A 26,364-nucleotide genomic window follows, 5' to 3' on the forward strand; every position below is an offset into this window, starting at 1 on the left:
GCTGCGCAGATCCAGCTGTTGCTGAATGTGGTCCATTTGGTCCATAGACGCAGTAAATCAGTTCCCATCTAAAAATATGTTCAGCACACATAGAGGGAGATAGGTACGGTATGCCGTAGGTACTGTACCGTGTGCTTGCCCCAATACAATTATTCGATGAATTGAGTACAGGACCCAAATGGAAACAAGCCATGGGCTTTCTTGGGTTTAAAGTCCTCTTAGCATACCTTGTGTTGAACTGTACGTTCCTGTTTTTTTTTTTTGCAAATAAAGTATTCAATCAATCAATCATTCACAGTCCCCCATAAGCATGAATGAGATGAAAAGGCCCTCCTGAAGCAGCTGAAGCAGTCCAAGGAAAGGAGACCTTAGTGTTAATCCAGTTTCAGCTTCGCCCCAGCTAACGGCTGTATATGGGCTCGCGTGGTGAACACTAGCTCGCGATAAAGGTTCAGTGTCGAAATTAGAAAGTGGTCAGGGAGTTCTCAGAAGCTGCTTATCCTGTAGCTGTGGTCCATGCCGCTCGCCTGCATGGTGGGCGACTCATCGGGCGAGATGAGCGACGACACCACGCCGTCCTCCACGTCCGTTTCGCCCTCCTCGCCCTCCGTGTCGCCGCCGGCGGCGCCCCCGGCATCGCTGACCAGACGCTGGCCACTGCGGCTCTTGACCTGCCGCTGGTAGCGGGCCATCAGCGAGGCGTAGACGCAGCCGTAGGTGGCGGCCACCACCATCATGACGCACACGGTGCCACACACCACGCCCGCCACGATCTGCGTGCCCGCCGCCCGCCGCACGCTGGCGGGCCGGTAGCGCTGCCGCACGCAGTCCTCGCCGCCCCCGCCGCCGGCGTTGATGCGGCTCCCTGCCGGGCAGGGCGGTCTGCCGTTGTTGTAGGAGATGGAGGGGTCTCCCCCACCTCCCCCACCACCTCCTCCTCCTCCCTCTCTGACCTGCTGGAGCTGCAGGCAGTAGTTGAACATCTCCGCCGGAACGCTGCGGATGTCCCTGCCCTGCAGGTCCCTGGGGAGGCTGCACTGCACCGCGTCCACCCGTCCATCTGGCGGGAAGATTATACACACACAGAGGACAGACACAGATGGGTTAGGGGGGTAGAGACACACAGAGACAGAGACAAGGATAATGATATACAGAGACAAAGCGAGAAAGATGGAGAGATACAGTAGAGAGAGGGGGAGTATAGAGAGAGAGATACAGTAGAGCGAGTGAAAAGTACGGAGATACAGGACAGAGAGAGACGAGGGAGAGAGGGTGAGGGGAGAGAGACAGTGTGATTATAAATGCTTGTGTTCAGCAAGTCTAGAAATACAGCAGAGCTGAGATTAATTGGCATGATTAGACGGCTATAGACTTAAAGTACAAAATCATTCATTCCCTCACGGTCATAAACCACAGCGAGTCGATTAACAGCCTATCAATTTTCACACGTTTGAGATTCAAAGGAGCCGGCGTGGCAGTAACAGTAACAGGCTCCTGCTCACCCCTATAAATCATCCACTCCATCCAGTGCTTAAAGTCCCGCAACTTGCAGTCGCACACCCACGGGTTCCCGGCCAGCTGGAGCTGCTGGAGCCCCAGCAGGGGCTCAAACGTCACTCGGTCCAGGGCGCGGAGCTTGTTCCCGGCCAGAGAGAGCCACAGCAGCCCCTGGAGCGAGTCCAGCAGACCCCTGGGGAGCCACTGTAGGCCGTTCTCGGACAGGTCCAGCGAGCGCAGCAGAACCAGCCCCCGGAACAGGTCCTTGCTGAAACTCTGCTGAGCGGTGCTGTTGGTCCCTTGGCTGGAGTTAGAGCTCTGGACGCCACCTTCGCCGCCGGCACCGGGCTCGGGCTCGAACGCCGGGAGGCGGCTGCCCAGGCGGTTGCGCGACAGGTTGAGTGAGCGCAGGCCGCAGATGCCCGAGAAGGCCCCGGGCTGCAGGCTCCACAGGTGGTTCTGCGAGAGGTCCAACAAGTCCAGGGCGCCGAGGTCAGACAGCTCGCCGGCGCCCAGCGAGGAGAGGTTGTTCCGGGGCAAGCGGAGGGTCCGGGTGTCCCGGGGCAGCAGCGGCAGGATGGGGCCGAGAGAGAGCAGGCCCAGGGCGGAGCAGTCGCTGGTGTTCCCACGGCAGGTGCAGACCCCGGGACAGCCGTGCACCGTCCCCAGGAGACCCACTAGGATCAGTAGCGCGCTGGACAGAACTGCACAGACTGGGATGGAACAGGACAGGAGAGAGAGAGAGAGAGAGAGAACCACTGTATACTTCATTTGTTTAGGAATTTGTCTTGGTGATAGTCCAAGCACATACTTTAATATTATAGCTTATAGCAATACCTTTTTCTATTGATTGAATACTTTATTGTCAGAAATGTAAACAGCACGTGGTACACTAAGAGGTTAACCTATTAAAAATGGCATATTTAGAAACGTGACGCTCGTGTGAGCTTGTGTATATCTGCTATTTTTTAATATCCAACGCAAAAATCTAAAATGACACAGATGCTTTCCCGGTTTTAACAGGTTAAAGCTAAAAAAAGGTCCTGGGGACTTTGTGGTCCTGTGTATTCAATTCATCAACATAGCATACTAACACAATAACACATGTCATCCACAAATACAAACACTATATGTACTAAAGAGATCAACATTTTTGATTCATCTCCCTTTTTGGTGTCCTGATAGCTGTTTTTCAGGCCAATTTAAGAGACATTGCTTGTTGTGACTGTGAATCTGCTTGACTAAAGTCGGCAACATTTTTATGTGAATCTCTGAATTGAAATGATCCCAAAGCAGTAGTGAGACTGTTTGTATTTCTCAAATGGCAAAATACCACTAGACCACTGGTTCTCAGACAGTGGAGGGGGTTACAGGTGGAAATTACGAGTTGGTAACCTAATGGATGAGTTGGTAACCTAATGGACTCTTATAGATCTTTAACTATTGAGACTGTACGCTCTCAAGAGTTAAATTATTGTTAAACATATACATTAAGTAATTTTTAAGAAGTCTACACAATTAGAGGAAGAATTGTTATTTTGATCAACGTTTGCCTGTTATCTCTCCTATGGTACGAACATCATGGAAATGTGGACAAAATCGTGTCCAAAATATTCCTCGGTCTGAGAGGCTAAATCTTATCATATTGTGGTCCGTGGCTCATATGCAGAATAAATAATGGACATTGATATGAAAAGAGTGCACTAGACCACTGCACTAGACCTCACACGATGTCGGACATGCACGGCTGCACTTAACATTAGTTGTATAGAAAGTGCTCTTCAGGGTTCAGTGTTTTTTGTTCAAGCGCACTTGTAACTGTAGGCTGCAACGAGGGTTTTGGACCATACTGTCATGGCTGGCTCACTTTATAGCCTAATAGTCCTTGGGCTGGACGAGATATCGGTACCGCTGAGGGGGCAAAACCTTACCTATGCTAAATTGTTTTTAGGGTCAATATAAGTAAATTAAAATATGATAGACTTTCCATAGGAGTAGCTTTTTATATTTTTTGCCATTTTGTTATTTTCCTCTATTGGCGTATTTTCATTCATGCATATCTTGTTATTGGCTCATGTTCAGGACATATTGCAAGGTTTTATATTATACGTTTGGTATTATTTTTAAGGGGACACTTTGAGCTTTAATTCAAGCCCTTTTGTGAATATGTATGATAAGTACAGTGGTCACTGGAGCTCTTCAAAACTTTAATAACTCAGATTTTCCCACAATTTCCGCCTAAACCATATATTGTATTTTAGTTCTGTGGCATCAAGACACATCAGAGACACAAAACACAACAACTAGAATACAGACAAGACCCCAAGGATTCAGGAAATGTATAATTTACCCACAGTATTTCATTCTGAGGTGGTCATTTTCATCCAAATTAGATAGTCTTTTCGGTGCACGGCTCAAAAGAACATGCGAGGTGAAGAAGTTGCCAGCACTCAAGGAATCTCCTTTTCTTTTTTTTTTTAAAGTTTTATTTACCTTACAACAAGCTCAAAACGGACGCAAACCATCTAGGTCTTCATCAGCGTTTGAAGACCTAGATGGTCGAAACGCGTCCGTTTTGAGCCTGTTAAAGCCTGGTAAATAAAACATTTTATATGTAGACTATCTGCTATGAAAGAAATACATTATGCTATTTACAATTTGATCCATTCTCAGCTCTGCACCAAGCAAAGATGCTGGATTGGTTTTAAAAATGTAGACAAAAGACACTGGTGTCTACATGACAAGAAAGAGACTGAGGAGAAAGTGGTACAGTCAGCTGGGGCCTCAGGGAATGCCAGTTTTTGGAGGGGCACAAGCCACAAGGCCAAACCGAGGTGCAACGAAAGCCATGGCCTTCTTGGCCTCCCTGAAATTCCTTCCCTGATAGTATGCTCTAAATAAACTAGTGGTTCTCAAAATGTGTAGTTTCAAGAACCTCTATAACTCTGAGAGGGTACAAATGTAACCACATTATGTGTCCATTAGGTTCCATTTTCACACTCCCAGAGTTACAGAAGGAGTTATATTGCATGATTGTTTACCATTACGTCTCTTCCACCACTGAACATCCTCCCCTACTGGTCGTCCTGAACCACTGCCATTAGTTTTTCATCTCCACAACATGGCTTTTGCAACATTTCCGTAAGCTTAGACATTCCTATCTTAACACTGAGATGCACAAACACTTACATTCCTGATAACTGTTACTGATGATTCAAAGCAATGCCTTGAACTTTTACTTTGGCACCCAACTTTTACTTTGGCACCCAAGGTGATCAATCACCAGTCTGGTTTGGGACAGTGAATGTGTTGGCACAAAGAGGAGACCTGGTTAACTCCACAGCTACACCCCTGCTCATTCACACCACATAGCTGGGGCCAGTAATCGGACGTGGGACCTTCAGTGTCCCAGGTGGTCTCTCAGTTACGGCCATCCATTGCCTTATGGATGGAGAACAGGGTCTCCATTTACAAGCTTATGGAAAGTAGTCTTTTTGCCAAGACCAAAATCTGAGAAGTCTTGTCCATTGTAGATGGCAGTTTTAAAGTCTACTGTATGACAGCAACCATTTAAAAGAACATCTGCCCCAAATGACCAAATTTCTTAGCGCACTGGTTATCAAAATTGGGGTCCACAGAGGGAGTCTAAATGGACCCTTCTATGTCTGTAACTCTGGAAGTGTGCACATAGAACCTAATGGAAACATAATGTGGTTACATTGTACCCTCTCAGAGTTATGGAGGTTATTGAAATAAAAATGTTTGACAACCACTGTCTTAGAGCATAATAACACATCATTGGGCAGCAGTGGCTCAGGAGGTAGAGGGCAGCTTGGGAAATGGAACGTTCCTAGTTCAAAACCCGGGTTCCCCCAGAGTTGGTATCAAAGTGTCCTTGAGCAAGACACTGAACCCCTAATTGCACCCGATGAGCAGGTTGGTGCCTTGCCATGGTTTCCATCAGTGTGAGAGTAAATGTTTGAATTTAAGTACATTGTAAAGCGTTATATCCACCTGTTTCCGCGGGAGTTTACTGGAGATTATTTGGACCTGTTTGGACCACACTGCGCAATGCACGTCTGCGCAATGCACTATGGGGCGTTGGAAACTTGTGGATAGATGCAGTCCATTTACCTTTATGGTCTGGATGGGAAAAGAAGAGGGTATGGTAGCCATGAGCTGGGGCTGAAACCTGAATGAATGTTTATCTAGCCTAGACGGTCTCATGAAGGTCATTCATATCTGCTGCTCTCTGTATGTAAATGTATTACTGTCTGTGGACCATGTCAACTTCTTAAGGAATGTGACAATCCGTATAAGTTTCTTCCAGAGGAGTCCGAATATGGCAACGAACAGTGCATACATAAGACAACAAGTGCCTATAGGGCTAGTAGATCTGGCTTACAGGATAACTGGACTACTTTGTGGTTATTTAAGTGATTAAAATACTAATACATAGTATACATGCTTCCAAAAGTGTTTCCTAGTTTTGACATTAAATGTGAGAGTTAGTGTTATTTATTGTTTGTAGTATAGTAGTATAATGGGACATCATCTTGGGAGGGACGCCATCTTGCATTTGGCATTAACATTTGATTAACTGGTGTTAATTTCACTGATTCAGACACATTCCTTGAACCCCAAAACCTTGGGTTAAACACCAAAACCACCTTTCTAGGTTGCATAATTGAGATATACCGGTAGCCATTTTAAGCTCCCGGCAGCCATCCTGGGTGCCATCTTGAAAATGATGCCTTTATGGTAAATATATTTTCCAAATTTTTCGGTTCTCAAGCATGCCTAAAGGTAAAAGAACCAATTGAAACACTTTTGTATCAATGTTTAGGAAGGTTTAATGCTATTCTTTCATATAGGCCTATTGACCTGTATTTCTCATAAAAAGTGCCCGTTTAAGATAAGGCTGAAGATTACCACCTCAGAATGAAATACTGTTGGTAAATTATACATTTCCTGAATCCTTAGGGTCATGTCTGTATTCTAGTTGTTGTGTTTTGTGTCTCTGATGTTTCTTGATGCCACAGAACTAAAAGAAAATATATGGTTTAGGCGGAAATAGTTATTTTTATGTATTTATTAAAGGTTTGAAGAGGTCCAGTGACCACTGTACTTATCATACATATTCACAAAAGGGCTTGAATGAAAGCTCAAGGTGTCCCCTTAAAAATGATACCAACCATATAATATAACACTTTACAGTATGTCCTGAACGAAAGCTAATAGAAATATATGTACCTGTGTCTAAAATGCCAATTTTCAAAGGGGGACGGTAACTTTAGCAGCTGATAACACCACTTAAGCTACCTGTCTGCAAGGTCTATCATATCAAAACTTAATCTAGAGATGTATAGGAATATAAAAATCACAACTAGAATTTGCCCACCCAGGTGGTACCGATATGTCAAATGTTGAGTATGAGCCTAAGGACTATAATAGATCCATCAGGCTGGTCCCAGATGGGAGCGTGTCGCTGTTACTACATGTTATCTTTTCGACACCTCCAGTCGAAATGATGGGCGTTCGCAAAAGCGAGATTTCCCTGTCCCAGATCAGAGACGACAATTAATGGCACGTCTCGAAAAAGTTGTTTCACGCACCCAGACTCTCCAGGTGGTTCCCTCGAGGCCTGTCCAAGTACCACATGTCTCCGATCACACCTTAGACTGGTTCTGGCATTTGTCGCTGTCCAGTTTATGGCTCACAGCAGTTACAGAGGTTGCCCTGAGAAATACGAGAGAGAGAGGGAGAGGTGGGGGTTAAGGAAAGAAACTCATAATTTTCCCATGTACAATAGCCTAAATGTAATACTTTCCGTTGGTAGTATTGCTGCTGCGGTGTAAATAATAGTAGTGTAATAATAGCACAATGCCTAATACTGATTCACATGGTACATGGACATGTTGCAAAGACATACGCAGTAGACACTAGACACATATATACTATATTGTACCTTTTTATTAGAAGGATAACCCCCTTGAAATGCATCATCTCATTTTCAATGGGGTTATAGCACAAACGTACAAGGCGTACTATACACAAACAATACAACAAAATACATCCATGCAGACAGACAAGACAAGAAGCTCTCCCAAAGCTAGCTGCTCCCGCACCCCACCAATTCAACCCCAAAGTCGCTAAATAGGCTCTATTCACAACAGCAGAAAAAATTGGGACGCTTCCTTACTTCCTTCACAGGTGTTGCCAATGATACTGATGAACGTTCTGTTCCATTTAGTGTAGCACAGTGGTTCTCAAACATTTACATTTCAAAAGCCCCCATAACTCTGAGAGTGTACAAATGGAACCAAATGGACATGTAAGGGGCCATTTGGAACCCCTCAAGGAACCATGAGGGTCTCCACTTTGAGACCAACTGGTGTTTCCAGTGAGCCAACATGCACAATAGCAGCACCCTGACTCTGTTTGACCAGAATGGAACAGAGCCTTCATTAGTATCATTAGTAACACATGTGAAGGAAGTAAGGAAGGAGCCCAATGTCTTTCCAACATGGCTGCTGTGCATAGAGCCTATTAATATGGAGACCCATGAACACCAAACATATAATACTGTATAACTATAAATACCCGTTCAGCATGAAGCACTCAGACAGTCTAATTGAGAGGTATGTAGGAAGGAGCAGTCTCACTGTGGCATTATGCTGTTGATTAGGGTATTCAAGTTTGACAAGTTGACATGCCTTTCATGCAGAACAGAGAGAGGTGTTTTCCATTTGTTCACACAGTAAGAAACAAACAGGCAGACTCTAGAAGATCTCGTTGCACTGATACTGCAGGTTTGCAATCTGACTGTATAATACGCATGCAGCGATTCCTTTGCATTTAGTCCCTTTGATTATTTTCCCTCTTTGCTTCCCGAGAAGCAGTGGTGGAAAGTAACTGAGTATATTTACTCAAGTACTGTATATATCAGCCTGACCCATTAATTAAGACCTGAGGCCGATTCTATACGTCTTCTAAATCCTAACAGTTTTCTGAAAAATCCCACCCAGTGGGAGAGAGCGGTGCCTTAGCCTATATACCAGGGGTGTCCAAAGGTACTACGGTTGGACCATAACAAAGTCACATGCATCACAATTACAATATTGTATTTAACTATCATCATAACTATTTAATATCAATGGTCTTTTGTCAGGTGTGTGCTCTGAACAAAACACAAATAACTCCAAATGTAAGGTAAAAAATACAACAAAATAGCCTTTCTTTGACCCCTTCAGAATGAGACAACAGGGAACAAGGAATACTGACAAATTATACTATAAAGGTGGCGTGCCGTTTATGGTACAATTTAGGAATGAAGCCGTGGGGCGTACATACAATGTGACAAAAACCTATGTTTCTATATCGGTAGGGCTCAAATCCTTTTCCCGACAAGGACCCGCAAAATGATGTGTATTTGGCTGCAGACTCCCAAATCAAAATGTTTTGTTCCAGGGACCCCCAGAAGCAAACATTTTGAGTTGAAAATGTTTGCTTTAAAAATATGTTTTCACATTATTTGAACAAAATGTTCAAGATTTTTCAGAAATAGCAGATCTACAGCTTGTATATCTGCTATTTTCTAATAGCCAACGTTAACCACTTTAACATAATGGTTAAAGTGTTTAAAATCTAAATTACACAGATGTTTCTTGGTTTTAATGGGTACAATGTTGAGTTTTCCTAAATTTTCATTTTTCAATACTTTTACTTATTTGGCAATTTGAAAACATGCTCTGCAACGCGTTGTGACCTTGTTGTAGATTGGCTGTTTTCAAATGATTTTCATACATTCGAAAACTTGTGAAATGGGACCCTCTGCATAATGTGTACTTTGACTTTTGGTGCTTAAAGTATATTTTGATGCCAATTACTTTTATACTTTTACTCAAGTGAATTTTGTATACCAGACTTTTACTTGTGTAACAGACAATTTTCTACATTTTATGAGTAGATAATACCTTTATGAGTAAGTTTTTTCCACCACTGCTGAGAAGTTCGCTGAGCTCCAGAATGCAACAGCGATCGTTTCACTGAGTTGCGCTCAGTGAAACGAGTTTGGACACAAACACGGAGTGAATAATATTAAAGTCTTAAATAAACTGTTAGCCTTGCAAGAGAACCTCTTATCCTTTCCTTTACATATCGCCGCTGTCTGGTACTATCTGTCCAAAACCATAACTTTTCACGAAATGGGGGAAAAGAACCAGTGTTCCAATGGATCCAATGTATTATTTAGTTCTTTAGTTTTAAACTCTTGTTCAAACTTTTCGCTGGTTAATTATTTATATAAAAAACAGACAGATCAAACAACTTTGAACCTGCCGTCTCTGTTTTGATCGTTTATAGCTAGGAAAATAAAATAGCTAGGAAATAAAAATAAAAAATCACAAAAATATTTTTCAAAAGTATCCAAAACTAGACAATCTACACAGTACAATCTCACAACGCGTGGTGTTTTTCCCGACACCGTCATGCGTCAAAGTATTAAAAAAATAGGGCATTAAATTATGGAGAGGGGAGGGGAGGATACGAGCAGGGGCGTCACAAGGGGTAGGAAAGTGGGACTGAGTTACTGGGGCCCAAGGTGGAGGGGCCCTAATAACTTTATCTATTGAAAAATAGCAGATATACAAGCTCACAGCGCGGCACCGAGTGCCGCGCTGCGAGCTTGTAGATCTGCTATTTTTTGAAAAGTTGTGAAAATGTGTGAAAATCTTTGAATATATGTATTTTTTAAGCGAACATTTCTAACTCAAATTTTGCTTCTGGGGGGTCCCTGGAACTAAATATTTTGAGATGGGGGGTCCATGGCCAAATACATATCATCTTGGTGGTCCTTGACATAGGTTTCTTGCACACATTTTCACGATTTTTCAAAAATAGCAGATCTACAAGCTCGCAGCGCGGCACAGTGCCGCGCTGTGAGCTTGTATATCTGCTATTTTTCAATAGTTAACATTCATGGGGGGCCCGCAGTGCATCCTTGTACCCAGGGCCCAGAATTTGGTGTGACGCCCCTGGGTACGAGTACTGTATATAAAACCATGAAACATAGAGATACGAGGTTTCTGCCCAACAGCGACGATAATCATGAAAGAATATTATGTATGGATTAATCCTTTTCAAGCCTCTCTTCTGTGTGCATCTCAAGAGTTTTTAGACTTTGAGGGGGAGAGAGAGAGAGAGAGAGAGAGAGAGGTAGAGAGGTAGAGAGAGATAGGGTGCGTGACAGAGGGGTAGAATGGGAAGAAAAGAAACAGATGTGACATCACTTAATCATCCTGTTGGCACCATACAGAGCAGAGCTGCAGCCTCAAGGTTCCTTTTTGTTCTTCCCCACAAAGAATTTATTTTTATTTTTCAGACCATGTGGATACCAACACGATGTTGTCCTCACAGTCTCTTGCGTCAAAGGGCCAATATTTCTGTAGAACCATCGTCAAGCGTGATGTAAAAACTACCGTCATATCCAGGTTTAGGGATGTCCCGATACCACTTTTTTGCTGACCGAGTACGAGTACAAGTACTTCATGTTGAGTACTCGCCGATACCGAGTACCGATACGAGTACAATTAATAATACAAAATGTATTTAAATTACGTTTTTTTTTTTCCCTCTAAAAAAATATATTATCCAATTTATATATCCGCATCCATCCTCATCCGCAACTATAACATAATGTCAAATTATTCTTTTTTTCTGGTATTCTCAGAAATGCATTCATTGATTTAGCCCACAGCAATCTGAGTTCCCAGAGGTCATTTCTTCCGCCACTAGGTGGCGAAGCCCACAGAATCTCTATTCTCTTCAATCAATCGTCTTTTTTCAGCTGTGCTACACTGGCAGGCAGGCACGTACACACATTGACAATTTGACATCAAAGGGGGCTTGAGCCCCTGCCAGATCAGTCTGTAAAAAGTGTCCATGAATGCATTTTTTTACTATGGTAAAAAATGCAAATGTCCCCGGGCCCTTTCCATACCATAACTGAAGGCTGCATTCAAGAGAATTGTCCACCAAAAGGCCTTCTAGAAATATCAGCCCCTGCCTCTCTAAAATGTCTCTGCACGTCCCTGCAGACAGACACACACTTCACCAAGAGAGCGAGCTTTCAAGACAAGAGCGACAGTGACAAACAAACAAACAAACACACACACAGCTTTCTAGTGGGAAGTTTAACTTACCTACAGTAGCCTATACTTTGCAATTTGCGTGAGGTGGTGAAGGATATATGAAAGAGATTCAACTTTAGAGGGTTTAGCGCAACAAGGCATGCCGTGATGCTGATGCCTTTAAGTGGTCGCAGCTGTATCGTTGGAGCACTGGTGCCTCGTTCGCAGTGCGGCACTGTGAGCTTGCATATCTGCTATTTTTCAATAGCAAAAGTATAAAATAATTAAGGCCCTGGCTTTCACCTTGAGCCCTAGTAACTCAGTCCCACTTTTCTCCCCCTTGTGACGCCCCAGCAGAGTATCGGGCGCTGCCGTGAGAAGTATCTGGCGAGTACGAGTACAGCAAAATAGGGTTGTATCGGGTCGAGTACCGATACCACGAGTACCGATACCGCATCCCTATCCAGGTTCCTCCTCAATATCTATTTTGGTTCAAATCGTCATCAACACCTGCCAAAAAAGTCAATTCAAGCTACGTACGTCATCATCAATCATTTCACTGCACCGTGGCGTGCAGCAGTGACAACAATGTAGCCTAATCATGAACGGAATTAGAGGCTATAAAAATGGAGCCCAAAAAATTAAGACAAAGAGAAAATTGGACCAGGCAATCTCTAGACTGTCCAAATTATAGGTGCACATGGGCACAGGGCTTCATCCAGGCACGTGCCCACATAGACATCAAAGGGGGGTTGAGCCCCTGCTCTTTTACCCATTTTGTGCCCTCTCCAGACCATGAATGCATGCTTTTACTATGGTGAAAGAAATGCAAATGCCCCCTTTCCATGTCCTACACCTACAGCATTCAGGAAGAATTGACTTTTTCCGGACTCTCCTGAATTTGAATGCAGCATTTTATGTTGTAAGAATGTGTCCTCCATGTAGATATGCCGTATCCATCATGGTTCGTTTATGCTACATCTCCGGTAGCTAAAGCTAAAGGCAAGTCGCACTGAAAAGCTGATCTACAAAAAAGCTTGTAGATCTGCTAGTTTCACAATTTCAGCCCCTGCCCCTCAAACATCCTCTGCACGTCCCTGTCTTCATCATCCACCTGCTGCAACTCCAGATGATGGCGTTACAGTGATTAATCTGTCCACACTACTAACATTACGTTACCCTCATCTGGGCCAGGGTAGCCATGTTAACAGGTAGACTACACTAACCGTACTGTTACTGTCGCTGTCTGCATCATTAGTACCTTTAACCCATTTAGAACGGGTACACATTATTGTGTATCATTATTTTATGCATTAACTATTGAAAAATAGCAGATATACAAGCTCACAGCGCGGCACCGAGTGCCGCGCTGCAAACTTGTAGATCTGCTATTTTGGAAAAAAATTGAAAATTTGAATTTTGACCCGATTCTACAAGTGTCTTTTGAATCCTTCTAAGGTATAGAAACCTATGTTTCTATGACAGCAATATGGCTAGCCATCGTCAAAGAAAAGGTCCTTTTCACTTAACTGGAGCTCAGTTAGTCTGTTCTTGAGAGACTACTATGTCAGTGGTTCTCAAACCTTTTCATGTGAAGGACCCCCAAACTGATATTTATTTGGCCATGGACCCGCATCTCAAAATATCTAGTTCCAGGGACCACCCAGAAGCAAAATTTGAGTTACAAACGTTCGCTTTAAAAATACACATATTCAAAGATTTGCACACATTTTCACAACTTTTTCAAATAGCAGATCTACAAGCTTGCAGCGCGGCACTCGGTGCCGCACTGTGAGCTTGTAGATCTGCTAATTTTCAATAGCTAAAGCATTCAATAATTCTAGGCCTAAAAATTCAATATAGCCGCCTAGCCTACTTACTGTATTTCATGCCCAAATAGTGGTGAGCAGTAGGAATCGGTGCGGTGCGGTCCGTTCATGCGCGCTGCCTCACGGCCTGTCTTTGACTTGTTCCGACCACTGCATGGACAGTAGGATTGGTGTCCAAAGACTGAGCTACAGTATATGCTTCAGTTTCACTTGCTGTCTACTGTAATCTAATGCTCCGAGCGTTATACGATGGATGGACGGTACGATGGGTGACCGACCAAGTACAGAGCGATATGCTTCAGTTTCACTTGCTCTCTACTGTAATCTAATGGTCTGCGTGTTAAATCCAACCCGAGCCACATTGTCCAATACGAGCCGGTCTGACATGCTTGGACAAGTATGACCATGTATTATTCAGGATTATTACACGGCTTGGTTGAATGCTTGATTCTGATTGGTCAATCACTGAATTCAGCGGTGTGTTATTTCTAGATTAATGAGCTGCGGCTGAGCTCAATAACAGACCGCTGTCTAGTCAAAGTCTCAGAGCACGCACTGCTTTATTTTATGCCGTATCCATCATGGTAGCCATGTACTACTGTAAACTAACGCACATGTCATTTACAGCTTAAATTGCTCTCGAGAATGTTTTTGGAAACATTTGAAGCAAGAAATTGACGGTGCAGTAGGCCGCACCTGGCATAAATTCATGGAATACTTTAATTACCGTAAGAACGAAAATACTTTTTTTTGGGGGTCAATTTATTAATTTATTCATCAAGTAGCTGTGGAATGCGGGATAATTGGCAGCTTGCCGGTCATTATTTAGAAACAAAACCCTTCAGGGTTAAATTAAATCCCTCCACTACCTCGGGTTTATTTCTCAATAATTTATTATTCCTTGCATAATTGAATTAGCATTTTTGCCGCGTCTTCGCCATATCCTGACTTGTCTTTATCGAATGTGATGGTTTCTTTTTGCTGGGTTCGGGCTTAATTATATAAGTCGGTATAGTCAATATTTACTGTTAAATCAGGGGTGTTTTATTACTGTATGTTTTATTAATGAGAGTTGGACCTCTAGAGAGGATATACGGTACAGATCCAAGATGGAGCAGCTGCAGTATACACTATACTACTGTTGGTTTTTTGCACTGTTCATTTCATCGACTAAAACTATGACGAAAAATCTTCGTCAGCTACCTTTGTTCATTGACAAAAAAATAAAGCTATTGTAAGACTACTAAAACTATGACTAAATATACTGCCAATTTCGTCAACAAATAAAAAATAAATTGTCAACTAAATCAACTGATTTGTTTAAGTCATATTTAGTTAACTCGACTGGAATTTTATCAAAAAGGCTATGGCTATGGTCAAAATCAACACTGTGTTGTGTGTATGTAGAAAATCAAACTGTATGTGATGTACAGCAACCATCTATTGAGCTGTTTTGGGTGGATGGAAGCCTTCAGCCCATTTATGCCTGTTACGCCTATACGTTGTTATACTATAAGTCGGGAACGCCTCTGTGTGATTTTAAAAGAAAAAATATATTTATCGTCTCCGTTGGGTGGAAACCTCATTATGTCCAAAACTGTTTTCAGGATTCAAATAAAAAAGTAGCAAAAGTAGCAGATCGACAAGCTCAAAACACGTTGCTTCGCGTCGTGTTTGGAGCTTGTAGATATGCTATTTTGGATAATTTTGCGTAACACTGTAGTGTGACAAAGTAGCGTTAATTTACAAAAAACTAAAAACAAAGTTAAAACATGGATATACTGTAAGAGGTTTCTGCTCGACACGACAGCAATGATAATATTTTTCTTTCCAGAAACTGGTCAGGATTTAGATGTTAAATTATCAACCTCTGGGTTAAAACGCAAAGCTGAGTTAGAGGACAGGAGGCTGGCTGAGAGCGTGCATCATAGCCCAATGTTTAGTTTTCATTGAGACATGACGCCTCCAGAAAGACTCACTTTCTGTGAAAGTTTGTGCAAGTCAGCGTGGAATGTGGCAAATCTTTAAGGTGTCTTTTTTCATTTACACCGCAGCTCTGTAGACTAGTCTGGCTGTATATTAGAGAAAGAGTGTGTGTGTGTGTGTGTGTGTGTGTGTGTGTGTGTGTGTGTGTGTGTGTGTGTGTGTGTGTGTGTGTGTGTGTGTGTGTGTGTGTGTGTGTGTGTGTGTGTGTGTGTGTGTGTGTGTGTGTGTGTGTGTGTGTGTGTGTGTGTGTGTGTGTGTGTGTGTGTGTGTGTGTGTGTGTGCGTAATACTCCTTCAAAACACACACACACACAGATACGCACTGCGTATCTGTGCGTGTGTCTGCGTGTCTGCGTGTCTGTGTGTTTGTGTGAGAGAGATTGTCTGGAGGAGTGCCAAATATCTTGTGCACGCTGTTGCTGCCAGTAATCCAGCTTAGCTCCACACATTTGTTTTTGCAATATTATATTTTACATGTTTAACTTAACCATCAACGGGGGCTCAGTTTGGGCTCAAACTTTCCCTGAGTTTGGATATCACTGACGCCCGCAATATGACACAATCGATAGTCAGAATAAGTAACATATAAAAAAAGCTAAGGGCATGCACCTTTATCTCATCTTATCTCATCTCACAGCTATAATTGGAAATGTGTGTGTGTGTGTGTGTGTGTGTGTGTGTGTGCGTGTGTGTGTGTGTGTGTGCGTGTGCGTGTGCGCGTGCGCACGTGTGTGTGTGTGTGTGTGTGTGTGTGTGTGGATTCGCTGGCCAATTGCCTCCAAACTTGGCACAAATGTCCTTCATTTACACTATACGTGATCAATATACATTCAAGTGGAAGGTGATGGGGACAGCTGGGAGGAGGGGTGTGTGTGTGTGTGTGTGTGTGTGTCTCAACCAATATTGTAGTACTTTTACTCCAGTACAATGATTTGAAAACCTTACTTTATACCGGTAGATTTTGATTATTACAAAACATACATTAACCACTTCAGCCCTATATACATTTATATTTACAAGTTTTACAAGATCACAATGTGACACATTGTGAGCTTGTAGATCTGCTGTTTTCAAAAGATGTGTATACATTTCATACATTTGAAAGGAAAACTAATCAATCAATCGATCATCATTATGATGTCAGAGATCTACATGGGTGGCCACACTGTCACTGGACCCCGTCTTGTTGGTTTAATACATCATCGCTGTCAGGCAGAAACCTCTTACTGGTACCTCCATATTCAAACTTTGTGTAAATTAACGCCTTATTTGATCATACTTCAGTGTCACACACAAAAAAAAATGAGGAGATCCACACGCTCTGCGTTTTTTGAGCTTGAACATCTGCTGCTTTTGCACCTTTTTGAGGTTTCCACCCGACAAGAGTTGATATGATCCCTCAGATCACGTCAAAGTTCAATGTCAATCCCATCCTTCACGTCTAGTCAGGTCGTCGGTCACAGCGCTGCTATTAGTCCCTGTTCAGTTCAGTCTGATCTATAGTCATCAGTCAAGGCCTTTCACAGCTTAAAACCCCAGCCCGTAAGAGGATGATAAACCTGGCCCTCCATCCACGCCTCGGGGGCCCTGAAGGTCTTAACAGAGAGAGATTAGTGTTCTGACCTGTCAGTGTCACACTGTTATAAAGTCACGCTGTTTTGTTATTGTCACATAATTACAGATGGGTTTGTTGCATCAGGGTCATCGTCAGAGCTCCACTGGTCTCACTCAATCCAGATTCGACACAAACGTCGGGTCATATTCGTTCTACTGCTATATGCCACCAATTATGTGGAATGCCAACAAACATCAAAACGTGTGACTCCTTTCTTGCCCTCCTTCAAAACCGCAGTAAAAGAGCACCTGTCTGCAATTTGTAGATGGTCCTTGAAAAGTTTCCTAAGCTTAATGCCAGAAAAGTACGTTCATTGCTACTAGTGTTGATTATGTCTTGTTTATTAGTGTGTCTGCCTACAGGGCTACCAGACTACTGTAGTTCTTGTCTAGAGTAACCCCAGAAGTCCATGAGGGGAGCGTTTTGCTGTTACTACGTGTCATCTGTTCGACACCCAACCACACTTGCAATTTCCCAGAACTGCAGCATTCTAGTTAGTGTGGTTGCCATAGGCAACGCACTATAGTACTTTCCCAACCTTATAGAGTAAGAGTAACCCCAAAGGTTTGCCGGGCCACTTGTCGCACAGTTTTGGCAGCACACACTCGAGTCATATGTCAAATCGATCGGCTTCATTCTTGAATTTTTGAAGTGGACTTTATATCCATGTTTCTATAGCCAGGGGGAGTACAATTCAATGGGAGTCGGAAGTTTGCGGATGGCTATCGGTTACCATGGTAACCAGCTAACACGTACCTGAACGTGATAACGGGGCTGCGGCACTCCATGGGGGGGAATCGTTATCACGCGCATGGATGTGTTAGGCATCCCATGTGTTAACAATCATTGTAAACTGTACCTCTATACAATGTGCAAACTGTTAATAAAGTATTCAATCAATCATTGGTAGGAAGGTCTCCACATCAGAACCCGGACCATTAAACCTATAATTTATATTGACTTATTATACAAGCCCCAATGCATTGCAAAGGCTGCTTTTAGGTTGTCTATTTTCTGTCAGGCTTTATGATGCATTTGAGGTTTTATGACCTGTACAATCAACTTGGCGTGGCTTTTATCCAAAGCTCATAGGCCTGCATAAAGAGCAATATGACAAAACTGACGGCAATCTCTTAATCCTCTCAGTTTATGTTTTACTCTGGTGGTCGGATTAATATATATACGCACTTGGGCAGTACAGCGTATAGACAGTTACAGTTTGAAAAATACTATAAGTAAGCCTTGCCGAGCCATGTGGCCCATTGGGCAGAACCCTATCTCCTGTTTCTGTAGCGTGAGGCAGCTTGATATACAAGTACACCCCCTGGACATGATATACAAGTACACCCCCTGGACATGATATACTGTACAAGTACACCCCCTGGACATGATGCTAGTATGTCACAGGGACTTACTTCCAATCCACCCCTTAATGCCAAGCAGCGAGGGAAAGGGTGCCATTTTTATAGTCTTTAGTATGACCCGACCAGGGACCTCTTCTCCCAATCTCAGGGCGAACACTGTAACCACAAGGCCACTGAACTGGAAAAAGCCTATGCGTGCATGCAAACATGAAGACATGCTCAAAAACACCCATACAAACACAGAGCTCCCGGTGGGGGAGTGACCGGCACAAAAGGAAAAGTGGGGAAGGTGCAATACAGTACAGCATGTCATCGTGCATTTATAGAGCTTTTAGCTCAAGCAGCCCCTGGCCACACTCATATTCATTCTCTCTCTTCTTTCTTCTTCTCTTTCTTCTCTCTCTCTCTCTCTCTCTCTCTCTCTCTCTCTCTCTCTCTCTCTCTCTCTCTCTCACTCTCTCTGCCTCCTGCATCCATCCCAGTCTCCCATTCACCTCTCTCTCTCTGAGTGCACATCCATCCACATTCTCTCTGCCCTACTTGTCTGCTCGCTACTCGGGTTCTTTTTTTATATATATATACTATATTTTTTCTTCTTTTTTTAAGAAATACAGTATACCATAGTATATGTTCAACCCATTGACTGCCTCTCTCTGAATAATTTACATTGGTGTACTTTTTTTAAGTGTTTTCTTCTTTTTGGTTATACACAGTGTGTAGGAAATTGGCCCTACACACTGTGTATAACCAAAAAGAAGAAGAAAACACTTAAAAAAGTACAACACAGTGAATGAATATGTTGTATTTCTTGGGCCTTTTAAAAAAAAAACCTTTGGAAATAATAATAATAATAATAATAATTAAAAAAAGCAAAATGTGGCAAACTAAAAATAAAGGTATATATTACTCGCACCCCCTCCAAATGGATCCCAACCAAGCCCCCGGAACCGAGAGGGAGAAGTGAAGCGTAATGGACATGGTGTCTTATTCTGGTGCTGCAGCTTACCACAGCTGGGGCCAGACACACGAACGAGCCAAACGGCTTAAGGTGGTTGCACACTGCTGCGTTTTTCGGGCCGAATATCGGAGTGAATTTCGGATCACGCAAATAAAAAATCAACCTCACGTTATGTCAGTCACGTTTGCACACTGCCGCCCGTTTCGCGCACCACTCGGTCCCTTGCTCTCTCTATCTCTCTCTCTCTCCTTGCCCTGAAAAACGCATTTCGCAACGAAAAACGCAGCAGTGTGCAACCACCTTTAGACCAATGGGCTCCACTCACAAGCTTGTGCACGGAGGTGACACTTACAGCGCATACGAGACGATGCCAGATATGCCCCATCCGTCAAACTTAACCAACCCGGAAGAAGGGGTAAAAAGGGAATATGCACTGGATGAGCAACTCCATACAAGTGGATTACCGGGTACCTTTCTATTACTGTATAACGCTATGGTCCCGACCCAGTGGCGCTGAGAGACGCCACTGGGTCTCCTCGCGTTGAGACAGGAAACGCAGAGAGAGCGGGTTGGGGAGTGACTGACCTGCAGCACATTCAATTGTATTAAAATCACACATGCAGTACGCTATACTGTAGCAGTGGTTCCCAAACATGCATGTGTGTGTGTGTGGTGTGTGCGTGCGTATGCCCGCATCCCTGTCCTGAGATAATCTTGCAAACTGCTCGACCGAACACCGCCATATTTGTTGAGCACTCTGCCAGTAGGCCAATACAGTATATTTATATTTAATATATATATGATATTTTTTTTCACATGTTTTATGAGTTTTTAAATAGTTCCCTTTGAATTCATAATGGAAGTCAATGGGGCTCAGATCTGGCTGAAATCTTATCGTAATCGAGATGCCATCATCGATATGCCAGAATAAATAATACAAAAGTTGTGTGCATGCAACTTGATGATGCAAGATGGATTGTGTTGCCATCTTGCCTGCAACACAATACCAAAATCCGAATCATCTTTATTGTCCCATCAACTGTTTACCTCGCTACAAATCCAATCATGCAAAGTACAGATAGATAGGCCTGCATGACAGAGTCAGCCATCATCTCTCCATATTGGCCTCATACTCAATATGATGTCAAGGATCATAATAGCCACGGTGTTATGTTTATAAATGTTTACTTGACTTTGAGTTTATTAGCCTGGCATGGCCAGACAACTGCGTAGATATTAGTCTGGGATCAGTGTAACGAACCTGCATTTCCAAGGGTTTTGCAGTCGCTAAATCCCACTATTGTGAAGAAAAAAAGAGTTGAGCCTGAAGGCAAAGCTCTCTGTCTACCGAGCAATCTTCGTTCCTACTCTCACCTATGGTCATGAAGTGTGGGTCATGACCGAAAGTATTAGGTCGCGGGTACAAGTGGCCGAAATGAGTTTTCTCAGACGGGTGGCAGGTATCTCCCGTAGAGATAGGGTGAGAAGTTCAGTCACCCGAGAGAGACTTTGAGTAGAACCGCTGCTCCTACCGCTGCTCCTATACTTGGAAAGGAGTCAGCTTAGGTGGTTCGGGCATCTAGTACGGATGCCTCCCGACTCGTCCCGAGCGCCTTCTTAGGAAGGTCCTCGATGCACGTCCCACTGGGAGGAGACCTTGTGGCAGACCAAAGACCAGATGGAGGGATTATATCTCCAAAGTGCCTTGGGAACGCCTCGGTATACTCCCAGAGGGAGTGGAGGAAGTTGCTCAGAATAAGGAACTCTTGAAGTCTCAGTTGGAACTGTTACCCCCGCGACCTGATTTCGGATAAGCGGTTGAAGATGGATGGATGGATTGATGGATAAAAAAAATCCCTCTGATGATAAACCTGCCCCATATTTGCATACTGGGCCCTGATTGATGCCCCACAACTTCGGAGCAAACAAAATCCAATCACAACCGAGTGGGGCCAGACTAATCTGCTTTTTTTCCACTAGCAGATTCTTCTGGTTTCCAGGCTATGAGTTTATGTGGTTTGTTTTTTAGTAACTTCCATAATCCGCAATATTCCACCATGACAACCATCTAAAAAAACATGCCATTTTCCCTGTTTTTTTAAATCCTCAAATCATTTGTTTTTGATGAGATTTTAGAAGGTGTCAAAAAGCTGTGAAAATTGTGCTCAAAGCTTGTCAAAGTCGCCGCCCAGAGATTAGCTGTCTGCTGCTAATGTGCAGTTTATATGGATTCAGTGACACCTTGATTAAAGTCACTGGGACAGAGTTTTATGAATCCAGATGGTATCAGAGCAGCAAGTCCCTCGCCGAGCCCGCTGCCACTCTGTATGGGTGCTTAGTCTGCAGTAAAATGCTCTGTTCATTTCACTCAGAAGATTGGACAAATGGAACCAAATGGACCCGACTCCAAAGAGTGTACAGTACTGTACTCTTGGATAGGGATGTCCCGATACCACTTTTTTGCTGACCGAGTACGAGTACAAGTACTTCATTGTGAGTACTCGCCGATACCGAGTACCGATACGAGTACAATTAATAATACAAAACAATGTGTTGTCATCCTCACAAATCTTAAAATTAGGGATGTTCCTAGTGACTAATTTCACTGACATGTACACGACAATTTTGAAACCTATTCGGATAACCGAAAATTAATTGATGAATTTATTTATTGACATTAACAAGCGGAAAATAGCCTAAATCTAGCACATTTCAATCTATTAGGCTAAACCTCATTTGAAAAAGATATCAAGAGTATATGAAAGCCTTTTAATAATGTTTATACTATTGGAATCTGCTCCAAAATAATTGATTACATCACCAGTGAAAGACGTAGTCTAAAACTAGGTCACCAATTAACTCCCCAGAGCAGCGCACCACAGCGCAGCTGGACTGACAGGACTCCTCTCGTTAAGCGACCTCTCTCATCTCGCTCATCTCTCATCACTGTTAGGCCTACTTTAAACCATTATTTATGGCATTCGCAGCCAACTTATGACTGAGACTACTTTCTCCATGTTCTCAAAATCTCACCTCAAAATGGATTATTCTTCAGATGAGCGGATCACACTGATGCAACAGGCTCGAGCCGAGCTGCCGAGGTAATGATTCACATCCAGTCGCCTTTTTTGGATTTGATTTCTCCATCAAAGGCAAAGCACTCAGACAAACTTTGCATCGTAGCAAGTTTTAAGATTAATGAATGATGAATGATGCTGCTAAATCACTCAATGTAGGCCTACTCATGTTGAAGCAGCAGAAAGACAGACAGACAGCCTGCTGCCGCTGAATGCCAGCGTTCACTCCGTTCAGCGTGCACCCGCTGTGGGTCATCGTGACCACAATTACCAGTATGACAGTCAGGCTCCGCAAATCACCCTTGGTAATTCTTAATTTGCTTATTTTACATGTTATAGCAACCTTTTATTATAAAGAAATTCTCCTCTGCCTACAAAATGATGTCATACTTAACAGCCCCATTGCCAAGGGTGTCGCACCAAATTCTGGGCCCTGGGTACAAGGATTCACTGCTGGCCCCCCATGAATGTTCTTCATGGGGTATTTAAAAAATAGCAGATCTGCAAGCTTGCAGTGCGGCACTGTGAGCTTGCATATCTGCTATTTTTCAATAGCAAAAGTATAAAATAATTAAGGCCCTGGCTTTCACCTTGAGCCCCAGTAACCCAATCCCACTTTTCTCCCCCTTGTGACGCCCCTGTTCGGTATCGGCCGCTGCCGTCAGAAGTATCGGGCGAGTACGAGTACAGCAAAATAGGGTTGTATCGGCGCGAGTACCGATACCGCGAGTACCGATACCGCATCCCTACTCTTGGATAAAAAGTATTTCTTTTTTTAAGCTCTTTAGCCCTGTTTAAACTTTGGCTATTTGAATATTTGTATTGATACTTTTACTTAAGTAAAGTTTTTCAACCACTGCACTACACTGTAAAAAGCTTTGTGTTAATTTAACTCACAGGAGTTAAATTAACACAAAGGATTCTACTGTGCAGGAAGGAGTCCAATGACAATCACTCAACGGTCACTAGATACTGTATGGAAATTAAGCTCCCACTCCCGCTCCCACTTTTGGAGGTTTCGTATCAAACAATAGAGAAAACCCTGCCTTTCTCTTCTCTTCATTCTTTTTAAGGCGTGTAAGGTGTCTGCCTTGCCATGCACTCGTCATATGTTAGCTACTGATAGACAGTTTAGTTTGACTATGTTTTCGCATCGCCTGTCCGTCTGTGAGCAGCTAATCTCTGACACTGTTGAACCAATCGGAGTGAAACTCTGCACGCACTGGAGGCCAGAGCAGAACCAGTTGACCATGATTTATCACATCGTCCTGTTCGAGTGGCACCAGCAGGCCGATTTTTGCTAAATACTTTTTGGGCTAGTACTCTTATAGATTTTGTCCAAACATCACACAAATCGCTGCACATTATCTCTATAGTTCTGTGATCAACACCGATCTGTCCAATTTTTCATATTCCATCCTGATCCTGAAAATTGGCATCTAAAGTTTGCATGTCTGTTCAATAACTTAATCAACATTAATTCATATGTACTGTAATTGTTGGACTGTACTGTAATTGTAAACTCTGGAATAATTGACTTTGGGGGAATTGTGATTGAGCTACAGAGAATGAGAGAAAGTTCTGCATGCAGTGATGCTCTTCAGGGTATTGTAATCATCCGTGTCTGTGTCTGCATGTGAACTAAATGACTTGGTGGGAACCAGTGTCGAAATATGTTTGTCGACTATCTGTTTTCACAAATGAAAACTAAATACAAACTAAGCTATGATGACTAAAACTAAGACTAAATATAGTGTCGTCAACAAATAAAAACTAGACAAATGTTAGGGAGAGACTAGTGGAGAAGATATCCATTTTATGTTTGGTTGCGCTAGGGGGTTACGCTCCGAAAATAAGCAATCTACAAGCTCAACACGTCGTAGCGCGACGCGTTGTGAGCTAAACTCGACTAAAACCGTATGATATTTAGTTTACTAAAACTAGACTAAAACTAAATAACATTTTATTCAAAAGACTATGACTAAACTAAATCAAAATTTGCAGTAAAAATGAACACTGGTCTGAATGTCAACTAAATGACTTGGAAGGAACGTCCAGTCAGCTTCTCCAGAACAGATGATCAACTGTAGGGTCAAAACGGTCAAAGGTCAAGGTCACAGTCAAAGCCAAAGGTCAGAATGATGATTATATGTCAGGAACAAAAGCTCTAAGCCTCCATTCAAGCATGCTGCATCCATCCACGGTCACTCACTTGTTCCTCGTGCGACAACAGACGACCTTCGAATAAAACAATCAGCCAAAGGTGTTGCATAGCAACAGATGTGGATGTGGGAAGTGTGCTAAGAGTTCAGCCTGGTGAATTTCATCCTGATAAGGACAGTGAAACCTGAGGGCCAGTGGGAACGCTAGCATACTGTACTGTATAGCAGAGAGATGCTTCATTCATGAGGTTATTTCAAGGCTGTTTGTCTTTTTATATATTTATATATATATATTAGAGTAGCCAGTTATTTTTTTACTCCCATTTTTCCTTCCAAACTTAGCTGCTATGCCAATTAAAACTTTCTAAACGTTTCTGTGTTAACACTATCTGTTGTAGCCTACTGGCTCACCTGGCAGTGAGGAGCCCCCAATGGGAGGACTTAGCCCCCCCTCCGTCCTATTCCAACACCCCCTGCCGACAGGACTACGTGCCCCCCTACGAGCTTGTAGATCGGCTTTCTCTATGAGAAATTTGGTGTAGAGTGAATACTACTGCAATCTTTTAGTTGTACCGAAAACACAATAAAAGGGATGAGTGTGCCAGTCAATGTTCTTGTAGCGTAGAAGTCACAATGTTTACTTTGTGCTTGCATAACTACCGCTGCCCCTGTGATCCACCCTCCTGAGGAGATATTGGAAATAATACAGCTTTCTTAGATGTTTTTGACTTCCGCAGAAAGTACAACGTATCAAGTTGGTTGAGAGAGAGAGGGCGGTTTTGTTTTACCCTACAGTATTGAGATTCTATATACTGTATCATGTTCGGTGAAATATTTTGACAGGACCACTGTTTCAGTATTGTTGCAGTATTGATTCAGGACAGATGTATAGGCCACCACTCTTAGTGTTCATGCATAGATACATCTACTCGGTGTACATGTATCGATGCAGATTGCAGAATCATATGGACGGTGTAGTTATCGATCAAAGTGTTATGTTAATGTTGATTTTAACCACAATTTTTTGATCGATAACACAACTGTGTGTAGATACTACTAATTGTACTAATATAGAATAACATCATTCAGGGGCACCCGCTGGCCTACTGGTCCAGGCGCATACCACTTAGGCATTGCCACATAGGCATGGATGCCTGGCGGCGTCGCCGGTTCGATTCCCGATCCGGACAACCTTTTCCACGTGTCACTCCCCATCTCTCCCCGTTTTTGGATTATCTTTGTAAAATCTTCGCCTATGCCCAGAACAGAGACACCAGGTTGAAAGCACTTCAACATCTTTTACAGAATTCCCCATCTTTACCTTCAGCTCTGCTATAGTAGGCTACTAAACCTCAGGCTACTTAAGAGTTTTCATTCCAAGGTTCCTGCTTTTCTTAGCTGCAGTGTTTCTGCTGCTGTTTCCAGCATTATTGTAACCGCCCTGCTGCTTAATGGCCAATGACAACTTCTCCCTGTGGCTGCACTTAGACATTTTGTTTTGTCTCGTTTGGAAATATAGCAGCACAGGCATGTGCACACATAGAAGTGGGCTTGAACCCCTGCCCTTTTATCTTTCTGTAAAAACTGCCCTTTCCAGACCACAAATGCAAATTTTACTATGGTGAAAGAAATGCAAATGCCCTCTTTACATACCATACCTGAAGGCAGCATTCAACAGAATTGCCTTAAAACTCTCCTGAACTTGAATGCAGCATCTTATATTGAAAGAATTGCCCTCTCTGTGTAG

The 26,364-nt window shown here is 43.0% G+C and overlaps 2 protein-coding genes across 2 annotated transcripts in view; one reads left to right on the top strand and one right to left on the bottom strand.

The window, feature by feature from the left end:
* LOC308294359 (voltage-dependent calcium channel subunit alpha-2/delta-4-like) overlaps window positions 1-26,364 on the top strand; it is a gene marked incomplete at both ends in the record, with an annotated part of 118,812 nt that overhangs the window by 52,240 nt on the left and 40,208 nt on the right. The gene's annotated exons all lie outside the window — the stretch shown is intronic.
* The window catches only part of LOC308293597 (uncharacterized protein), a gene marked incomplete at both ends in the record, with an annotated part of 27,314 nt that continues 1,435 nt past the window's right edge, over window positions 486-26,364 (bottom strand). Inside the window, 2 exons of the mRNA XM_080736184.1 lie at window positions 486-1,060; window positions 1,503-2,210. Of these exons, the coding sequence (XP_080592310.1) occupies window positions 486-1,060; window positions 1,503-2,210 (1,283 nt within the window). The remainder of the gene's footprint in view (window positions 1,061-1,502; window positions 2,211-26,364) is intronic.

This window comes from Nannobrachium achirus (genome assembly GCF_963921795.1).
Source record: "Nannobrachium achirus genome assembly, chromosome: 11".
NCBI classification, from domain to species: domain Eukaryota; kingdom Metazoa; phylum Chordata; class Actinopteri; order Myctophiformes; family Myctophidae; genus Nannobrachium; species Nannobrachium achirus.